The 11,181-nt window shown below is 33.7% G+C and overlaps 2 protein-coding genes across 2 annotated transcripts; both read right to left on the bottom strand.

Moving 5' to 3' along the window:
• Positions 1–341: 341 nt before the first annotated feature.
• LOC105228339 (homeobox protein B-H1) lies at positions 342–5,767 on the bottom strand. Its single transcript, XM_011208142.4, has 3 exons — positions 4,826–5,767; positions 3,196–3,424; positions 342–1,516 (listed from the first exon to the last, which is right to left on the bottom strand). The coding sequence occupies exons 1-3, from the start codon at positions 5,493–5,495 to the stop codon at positions 874–876; spliced, it is 1,542 nt and encodes a 513-aa protein (XP_011206444.2). The 5' UTR covers positions 5,496–5,767; the 3' UTR covers positions 342–873.
• Positions 5,768–7,929: 2,162 nt separating this feature from the next.
• Positions 7,930–9,477, bottom strand: LOC125778419 (tigger transposable element-derived protein 4-like). The gene is made up of 2 exons (XM_049455780.1): positions 8,700–9,477; positions 7,930–8,645 (listed from the first exon to the last, which is right to left on the bottom strand). Exons 1-2 carry the CDS (start codon positions 9,475–9,477, stop codon positions 7,930–7,932), a joined length of 1,494 nt encoding a protein of 497 aa, XP_049311737.1.
• Between the last annotated feature and the right edge of the window lie 1,704 nt (positions 9,478–11,181).

Here is an 11,181-nt window from a genome sequence, read left to right as displayed (position 1 = left end):
ATGTCACTAATATTTGATTTTGTATGAAAGAAGGCCAAAACAATAAATTTTCTGCTTAAGTTATTGACAAACCTCCCCACTTATATGTCCGTTTGATTAATTATTATTTCTTTATTAAACTTAATTTTTTTTATTAAATTGATCTAATATTTCTTATTGTGATAACAGAAGTTAACTACAAATACTATAGAATTTTAACATTATTAAATAACACATCTTTCTGATTATTGATTAGTCAAGCTTACCTTTCATTCCAAATACCTTACAAAGCCATACCACTCTACAACTGTTGAAATGATACTGCCTATACAGCTCTTTCTATTTAAGAATGATAGTTTCCATTTTAATTATATATCATTTATTAATCAATGCAATAGGTACGTTTAAAAATTCACACAACACTTAATCGAATTGCATACATATATTTTATCAACATTAAAAATTTACATTTGTATATCTTATATATGTAAGACTTAATTAATATATTGATCGCACTATGCATATTAAATAAACAATGGATATTTGCTTAATACGTATATAATACATAACCTTTGTTACAGTTCTCACACTTCCCATAAATTAAGCGCTAAGAATGATCTGTAAAAGTTTTATTAAAAGTACAATATTTCGGCACATAAGAACCGACCCCCCAATCACAACTATTATAAGCAGCTATGTATATATTATGATATAAGCAAATACATAGGTATCATGACATACAATCTTTAATTGTAGAGATCAACCTAAATTAATTCTAATAACCTAATGGTAATACATATGCATACTTTAAAAAAAATATTACGTACATACGTACGTCATATTTTGAATGCGCACGTACGTTTGGCCAATGTCTTTTTGATGCTGACTTCAAACTCAAACCTGAATTTGATCATCATCATCAGACTGGAGCTGCGAGCTTTCACGTGATCTGCCTGGAGGGCTTCCTGGATTAAGAGTTGGACTGGGAGAACGCGATAGTACAATGTGCCTTGTAGGCGACTGTGGAGTAGGTGAGCATGGTGAGTACCGCTGATCTGTTGTTGTATTTATTTGAGTTGCCGGTGCTACTGTTGGTGCTATAGCTGGTAATGGAGGTGAAGAGAGCGGCTTGACAACAGCAATTGAATTAGTGTTAGATGTTGTTCCAGCTGCCGCGGCTACTGCTGCCACAGAGGCACTTTGGTAGTAGCTACTTAGAGAAGTAAGCGAATTGGAAGCTGATAGGTGGGAGAAAGGTGAGGTGGCAGAAACTGGTAAGCTTGCAAGCGGTCCTACATTATGAACTCCTGCGTACAAATTATAAGGAAGCGGCTTTTGCATTGCGGCAGCTGCCGCTGCTTGGCGATAATATAAATCAATGCTCGAAGGAGCCGGGCCAGCATGTGGTGACTGTGAGCCAGGGTAAGGCCATGCTCCCAAATAGGGTGTTCCTCCATAAAGTCGTTGAAATGCTGCAAAGTTCCCTGCCTCCGCTAATAACTCCAATCCCACTGCAGTTTGCCGTTTCCATTTGGTTCTGAACGAAAAAGCAGAAATCATTTTTCAGTACTTATTAAAAATCAGAAAAGTATAAGCGTTTTACATCACAAAGCTCACAAATATGAATCCAAATAATCTATGAATTTTAATAATATTATTCTTATATATTTGGTACAGTTATAGTAGTGTATTAAAAATCCTTTATCATATCATTTACATATCAAATAATTATACATACGTGTACCTGCATTCATACAAATATAAAGGTACATACATATATAAGTAATTATGTTCAATACGCGTTACGTTTAAACGTGTACAACAATGCATAAAACGTTAGCTTTTAAAATTTCTGTTTAAAATTGTAATAAAATTTTGGTTTTTCACAAATATAAAAGAATATTCCCGAACAACAGACGGGACGGCGCACAAACTATATTCGGTCTTCCTAAATTGTGACAAAATAGTACCCTGAAATTGTAATTTAAAATCCCCAGGTAAAAGACATTTAATTTTTTTTTTTGTAAATACATAAAAATATCGGACAAAGAATTTGTCTCAAATTTTGTATTTCTAACCAAATTTCGTGTACGGAATCATTGCGAATGCCGGAAAGGGCTTGCCGTGATTCAAAATACGGTTTTATCAAAAACACAAGCCCACAAGTAATACAAAGCCTTCCAAGACGGTCTAGAGATCGTTGCAGACATGCCTCGTTCGGGCCTTCTGCCTCTTCAACTGCTGAAAATATTAAGTGTTAGAGAGAGCTCGACATCTCTCGCGAGTCCGTTGAAAAGACATTGGTAAATATTTTGGGTATGAAACGCGTTCTTAGAGAGGATTATAACTGCTGATGAGACATGTGTTTATGAGTTTGACATGCAAACAAGTTAACAATCATCGGAATGGAAGGAAAAAAACCATCCGAAACCAAAAAACCACGCCAAAGCCGCTCAAAAATCAAGGTGATGCTCATTTTTTTTAGATGTTCGGGGCTTCATGCACCATGAATTTGTTCCGGAGGGACAGACGGTCAATAAGAAGTTCTATTTGGTAGTATTGAGGCGTTTGCAAGAGAACATCCGTTGAAAATTACCGGAATTGTCGAAGAACAATTCATGGATTGTACACAACGATAATGCATATTGCATCTAGCAATGAATACCACCGATCAACCACTGTACTCTCCAGATTTGGCTCGGTGTGATTTTTTCTTGTTCCCCAAATTGCCGCTGCGTGTAAAAATTCGCAGAAGGAGCTGATAGCCCCAAAAAGTGCTGATGAAAAAAGATCTGAGGGGAATTACTTTGAAGACGACTAAATAAATGTTTGTCATAAGTATTTCTAGTTACATTTTCCACAATTTGTACAATATGTATTTACTATTGCCAAACAAAATAAACATACTAGTTAATCCGCCAGGAAGAGAAAAGTTTTCATTCAGCGTCGGCATAATCCTGTTCTTATTTTCGGCGTTCAGGTAATAATAAAAAAATTCTAACAAATATTAATTTTTAAAATGCCGAATATAATGTTTTCATAATAGACAATGCTAAAAAAACTTCACGAAATCCATACTCAAAACCCATAATCCAGGTTTATATACGCAGAAGCCGATTTTTATACCTACATATTTACGCCTTATGAGTAAAGTAAAATTTTTATCATACATATATCTTTGCCGTATTATGTAAATAAAGTCAAAAGCCAACTAACCGACGATTTTGGTACCAGGTTTTAACTTGGCAGTCGCTTAGGTCAAGCTTATGGGCAAGCTCTTGTCTTTCTTGAACGCTTAAATACTTTTGTCTTTCAAACGATTTTTCGAGAGTTTGCAATTGATGATCTGTAAAGGCAGTGCGCGCTTTACGTTGTTTTTTACTTAAGCCGTGTGTGTCATTGGTGGACCCACTTTTAATGCTATTTCCGTCTTCATCTTTAGCACCTGTAATCAAAAAGATGTTATTTTGTAAATTTTTTTAATACTACATATATGGATATGAAGCAATAAAATTATATTCTTTTTTACACAGTACACAATGATCACACGATTTATATAAAAATAAAGCCATATTGATTGCTAAAACATCTGGTTAATTTTTACTTTAAATTCTTTTATTGTGCTTTCTGATTTTTTTGTACATTCAATTGTTTAAATGCTCTTAACAACTTAACTGCAGTGAAACAATATCCATTTCGCAAAGTTCGAAAACTGACAAAACATAAAATGTAGCAAATAACTTTGAATCCTCTTCCAATAACATATCGGCCACATTGGCGAGATCAGTTGGTACATTTGGTATGCAATATTTATATGAAGATCCCAACACCTAAGTATTTCGGATAATAAGCAAGCTACTACATTGCTATGCTAATGTATGATATACATGTATATAATTCTGTAATATCTAAATTAAATAAAGAGGGGATATGTCGCTGCTTATCAGACACCAGTCTTCCTCTAGCTTTTACATTTTAAATATAAATTCTAATTCTGTTTGGCTTTTAGGCATCACAGTAAAATTAGGTCAGCATATTTTGCTTAAAATGAGTAATTTGGTGCTAAAAATTGGTGACTTTAATCTTTGATTCTCATATAAAATACACAAATTGCATATGCAATATCAAATATCAACTACTTCTTCCAGAATTGTGTATTAATATTTCATTTCGTTTTAAAAATGTCTTCAAAAAATTAAGCAATATTTCGCACCTCCATAATTTAAAAATAATGTTTACATATTTAGAGTTAGTAATAGCGACAATGTGTTAGGATTACAATTTATTATTGGTCACATTTATTAAAATAATTTTCTACTAAAGAAGTAAAAAGCAAATATTTTATTAACTAAGATTAACCGTTAGTTAAAATTAAGTAAAAGTAAAACCATATATGAAATGGCTAGGTTCAAACGTAAATCCAAACTATTAGTAAATAAACAAAATTTAAATAAATTAAAAAATAGCAATAATTCAGCTCAATTTGAGAAGAAAATGGTAGATGGGACTGTTAAAAGAGATAGAAACAAATTGTTCTAATTGGTTTGAGAACTATATTTGAAGATGATCCGATTTTAAGGGAATACTAATATGTACATATATCGAATCTGCTCTGTTAAATTCGTATATCAATCTCTATTATTGTAATTATTAATTGAAAATAATATAATAATATTTGGGATTTTATGGGTATATAATTTCTATGTTGCCTTTGCACTTATTCAGCGTAGTCCTGATTATCCAATTAGTCCTGTGCTTTATATGTACATATATACATATGAGCTATGACCAACTACCCAAAAATTTTTCCGTCTCCCCACCCAATATAAATTGAATCTCACCTCACCATTACTACAAACACTGGTATCGTCCAAGTGGCCACCGCTCCCAACTTCACTGTCACAATCTTCGTTGTCCTGGTAATCACTATTGTTATCAAAGTCGCGAACGACTGAAGTTGCATTCGCATAGTGTTGCTGCATTGCAGCCGCATATTGCACTACATTTATACCATTTGAACCGATTTGTGTTGCGCCGACGGGAAAATGAATTTTTTGTGCAACGGCTGCAACTGCGCTAACGGGTGTTTGAGTATGTTGAGGAATTAGCGTATGTGGTGGACCCCTAGAATGATGCATTTGCGACGGTTGAAGATGAGTAGAGTGATGGTGCAGGGTTAATGGGATTGGCGGTGGATCAGACTGTTGTAGAGATGTTGAGGATTCAAATGGTGGTTGTGAGCATTGAATAAACGGAGTTTGGGAGCTGTTGTTCCCACTGTGATTGTTATTATTTATATTTTGCTGTTGCTGTTGATGATGTTGATGCTTGTAAAATACAGCGGCCGCTGCCACGCCAGCTGCGTTAGCTGCCTCTACTGCGGCGGCGGCGGCGGCACTTCCAGCTAGAATATCGTTGATCATAAAACGTGACCGATTCGGTTTCAGATTCGACATTTTTTGCTTTTGTTCACTAGTGGTTGAAGGTGAAGTTATAAATGTCATTGAATCTTTCATGACCACACTATTTGCAAACACGTAAGGTGTAAAAATTTTGTTACAGCACTGTATTTTTTAAGAGTTGTATTTGGATTAATTTAAAACAAAAATATCACTCAATCGTTGCGGTATGTAAATAAATTTTCACATTAACTATTATTAATTACACAATTAATTATCACGTTTTTTTTTCATATAAACCGATTTCAACGGATATTCACGGAGTTTTAACTTTCTTTGCCACCGTCAAAACAAGACTAACCGCACCTGCAAGAATTTCAGCTACCAAGAGTATCGTATTCAACCGCGTCTGACTTCGCCAAGGGAAACTTGATATTGCGGTGGATGTTTAATGATGCATATATATTGTTCTCTTTTACGTTCGCTATACGTGCTACTCAAACCTACTTGCTTATTCACTCACACCAAATAACACCGCCATGTTTTACACTCTCCGCCTTAAATCCAATGCGAATGTTTTCTACTGATGGCAATCCACAAGTTCATGTACATATGTACATATGCATATGTATTTAAACAAATATATAGCATGTGTTATCGTTTAATTATATCGTTCTTTAACATATTAAGAAAAACCGATATTCACAGGTACTTATATATTATATACTATACATATGTACATACCTACATATACTTCTAATGATTTCTTATTTGTTAGTTGTAATATATTGAAGACTAACAGTGTTCTCACTCTTATTAATGAAATTCACCAAAATATATTTATGTAAATGCGTACTATACTATATGCATATACTCGAGGTGAAATGAAGACGCTATAATATTATGGAAAGTACCATATTCCAAAATATGAGCATAATACACATATGAACGTATACGAACTATGTATGTATGTTGCTATTTTAGGCATTAAATCTGCTATGTATTAGCTCTATCTCTAAGCATACTCTAAACTGCGTAATTGAGTACAGGTAAACCTCCTGCAACATGGTTTCCTATAACGCGTTTTCGCTCCAACGCGGTTCCCAAAATGCGGACATTTTCTTACAACGCTACTCTTACAACGCGATTTTTATGAAATTTTTTTAAATTTTTTTTTTTGCGTAAATAAAATTCTTCGCATTTTGTCTATACTTTGATTCCGTTGAAATTGTTGATGCGTCACTAAAGAAATTCGTCTTTCAACACTATAAGCTTGCTTGAAAGCACTAATACCGAAAATAGACGTTCAGGGCACTGTTTCTACACCAATAGAAGATGAATATCGGAACAGAGTAAGATTGGCGCATGCAGTAGAAGGTGATGGACTTGATAAAATAACAATGGCTGATATTCAAGAATTAGTTGCAGACGACGAAATAAACGGAGCAGATTTGGTGACAATGACAAATGAAGAATGACAGTTGGAGGTAGCTCTGGTGATCTTTCCGATGTTGAAAATAAAAACTTTTCACTAGAATATTCGAGAAAGTTTTAAATATGATAAAGCAGTTGGAAGAACACATTTTGGAGAACGACCCTTTGTGACAGAGCTGAAATATTTAAACGAAATCTTCAAAATAATTTAGCTCCCTATCAAGAAATTTTAAAGATTTGCGAAATAAGAGCAAAAAAACTTCAATGCACGATTTTTTCAAACCAATAATCGTCGAAAGGATGCCCTAATATAATAGTGGAATAAGCGCAGATTTTGAACTAGTACGAACAAAACGTTCGAAACAAATGATACTAAGTGATGAGAAGGAGTAGAAAGTTATCGTCCTTTTTGGCATTAATTTATTAAATTATTTAACTTGAATATTTTACGTAGAATTGAAATTTTATTTTATTTTGTTTTGTTTTTTTTTTTTAATAAATGGAATGTTATTAAATTACATAATATGTAGGTTCTTGTGATTCAACAAATAAATACACAAAATTATATTAAGCACATATTTTTACTATGCAAATTCCAATATTTTATTGAAAATTGTTTTCCTTCGGAACCAAACTCTGATTTTTGTATGGAGTTAGAGTCTCCTATAACGCGGAACCTATTCACCGCGTTGTAGGAGGTTGACCTGTACATGCGACTTGATTATTTATTTATATCTCTTTAAGTAATTTTGAATTACGGCTTACCGTTAAATATGATTCCTCGTATTTACAATCAGTGTAACCCGAATTTCAGAGTCCAGGGCTGTACTTTTATGAGTTACAGTAGAATCCAGTTATAACGACATTCAAGGGACCGATGAAAATACGTCGTTGTAACCGGTCGACGTTCAAAAAGAATTTAGAGATTTTTTTTTTGCTTTTGCGCTTCCCCTAGTGTTTTCATACTAACTGTAGTACGCTGGGATAATTTTTTTTTGCTATTAAAAAACCGTTTTCAGTAAAAATAAAATTTATTCCAATTCAAATTATATATACATACATATTATCAACATATGTACTCGTACATAGTAATATACATACGTACAATTATACAAATTTACTTCAAAAAGTCTGTAATTTTACTTTGTTTTTTCTTGTTATGGTGAAAATAAGAATCGCGTACAGCATTATGAAGAATAGACATCATATTTTTTGCAGATTCATCAACGAAATTAGCATGTACAAATTGATTTAAAATTTCTGCAGATTTTAGAGCTTCAGATACGCTTGGAGATGAAGAAATCTGGTCATTTTCATCAGCGCTGTCATCACTATCACTCTGGTCGACAATTACATTTTGCACAATTGCTTCATCGGTTAGTTCTCCACATATTGCAAGATTATTGTCAATACTAGAAAATTCCTCGATTTGTTCTGTTGATATGGGTAGGCTACTTTCAAAAGCACTTGCCCAAACTGAGAGCGGAACATCATCTTCATCATCAAAATCAGATGATATTGAGGTGCTGGTAACGCCTATATTCGCGATAGAAAATCCAGCATGCTTGAAACAGTTGGAAATCGTTATTTCAGAAACCTTGTTCCAAGCATCATACATCATAAGAATGGCATCAAGTATTGTAATCTTCACTTGCCCAACCTTGTTATTTTTATTGTTATCGTGGTCGTTGATTAGTTTTAGAACAAGGAATTTTCGAAAATATGATTTAAACGCACGAATTACTCCTTGATCCATAGGTTGCAATATGGATGTAGTATTCGGTGGTAGAAAAACTAGAGTAATGCTTCTCAAGTCATCGATTTTATGGTGTGCTGGACAATTATCAACCAAAAGTAGGATTTATTTTTTCGTTTTCTCGAGTTCACGATCCCAATCACGCACCCATTTCGTAAAAATATCAGATGTCATCCAGGCTCTGCTATTACTAACATAATCGACAGGTAACGACCGTACGTTTTTGAAACATCTTGGACGCTTTGGCTTTCCAATTACAAGCAATTTTCTTTTTATTGTACCACTCATGTTTGCTGCAATTAGCACAGTTAGTCTTTCTTTCGACAGCTTTCCGCCTAAACATTTTTCTCCTCTAAATTTTAAAGTTTGATTTGGTGTCAACTTATAAAATAATCCCGCTTCATCAGCGTTAAAAATCTCATCATCGCTAAATTGGGCTTTCAAATTTGGCCAAACTTTTGCTAACCAGTCGCTCACATCACTCTTTTGGACTGACAGAGATTCACCAGCAACTTTGCCTGCAACAATATTGTGTCTTACTTTGAATCGGCTGATCCAACTTGTTGAGCATTCGAATCCAGAAATGTTAAGCTTCTTAGCAAAATCATTTGCTTTTTCTTGTAGTATAGGCCCATTTATAGGTATACCCTTATTACGCTGCACTTTAAACCACTGCAATAATGCTTTATCTACATCATCTTGACTCGAAACTCTCACACGTTTAATTTTAAGAACATTTTCATTGAATAGAGATTCAATTTTGCTTTTATTTTTCTTGATTGTAGATATTGTGGAATGACTAACACCGAACTCTTTTGCAAGAAGTGCATTTGATTCGCCAGCTTCTAAGCGATGTATAATTGCAGCTTTTTCTTCAATAGAAAAACATTTTCTCTTTAGAGCACTCATTGTGGCGCATCTTCTTATTGTCTGACCGCGAAAAAATAACTAACTAACTGACATTTATACATTGAAGACGAGATTGATCTACAAAAATTTACAAAATACATATGTACATAAGTAAATAGCTACTTATGTACTAGCGAAAGACATAAAAACATTGTACCGTACTTTACCGTTATTGATTCCGCAACTGATCGGCGACATTCATTCTTAATAAAAAAGCATGCGTCGTCGTTATAACCAGTAAACTTATCTTAAAATTTCGTGAAATTACGTCGCTAAAGCCGGTATGTCGCTAAAAACGGTGTCGCTTTAAGCAATGTTTTTTTCAAAAATTTGTACTAAAACCAAACTTTAAGTTGCGTTTACGTCGCTAAAAGCGGTCGGACGCTGTAAGCGAGGTCGTTATATTCGGATTATACTGTATTTTTCTACCAATAGCTTGTACTGCGTTGCATAAAGCAAAGTCAATCTCACGTGAGTTAATCACAATTCTAAGATTTCACAATGTTCAAAAATGGCCGTTTTCGTAAAAAATGGAGCGGACGTTCTATTACCCGACCTTCTTCTTTCGAATAGCAATTCTTCTTCTTCTTCTTATTGTGTGGCTTTAGAGCCGGAAAATCAATCAAGATGTTTACCATGCGTCAAATCTTGGAAAAGACCCATAAAAGAGAATCGACACATACTACATCTTCGTCGATTTCTACAAAGCTGCTTTTGACACCACGAAAACGAGGGCAGCTCGTGCCGCTATGTCTGAATTTAGTATCCCCGCAAAACTGATATGGCTGTGTAAACGTTTAGCAATACCAAAAGGTTCACTCTAATGTAGTACATATTATGTATGTATAAGTATACATCGTCACCTAAAATGCAAAATAACGTATGATCAAAAAATTCGAAATTGAGTGTTGCATTGATTACGATCCACTACTTCAAACTACATACATATATGTAAATACATATGTCCAACATTTTAAGGTTCTGCTATAAGATGTAACGCAGTTTTAACCAATATTTAAATTTTGTTTCACTCATGTTCCTTTTTATTACGTGTTTCAATCCATCCCCTGCAAATTTCCGAAAATGTTGTTACGTTATTTTGCATTTTAGGTGACGATATGAATGTACATACATACTTATATGAAGTAGTAATATCCGTTTGTTCGTCCGTATATGGAAAACTAGTCCCTTTTGATGTATTGATCTGAAATTTTACACATGTCCTTTTCTCCCCAAGAAGATGCTTATTTGAAATCACCGATATCTGACCACTATAGCATATAACTCCCATACAAATTTACCGACTTTATCTTCTATATTTAAAGTTAGCACATATGATTTGAACTGTTTCCCAATATTTATTAAAATACTATAAAAATTAATCTGATCAATATAAATATTTACTGTTATATAAATTTACAATAAGTTAAAACGTGATGAATATGCTCAAAACAAGATTACAAACTCAATCTCCTCATCGTTCCGATATGTGTAAAAAATTACTCGAGGTTTAGTTTTTCACAATTTGCAGCGAAACTTTAAGTTTTGAAGATCATGAAATTATTTATTAAAATTTATCAAACACTTTTTGCCTAAGATATAACAAAATGTTTTTAAAAGCGTGCCAAGTACACTAACTCTTAAGTGACGTGGAAACGTGTGCATATTATAAAACCATTGTATCTCAAAAAAAGTAGTTCTTAG

Source organism: Bactrocera dorsalis, chromosome 4 (assembly GCF_023373825.1).
Source record: "Bactrocera dorsalis isolate Fly_Bdor chromosome 4, ASM2337382v1, whole genome shotgun sequence".
NCBI lineage: Eukaryota > Metazoa > Arthropoda > Insecta > Diptera > Tephritidae > Bactrocera > Bactrocera dorsalis.
This window is presented reverse-complemented; position numbering and strand designations above follow the sequence as displayed.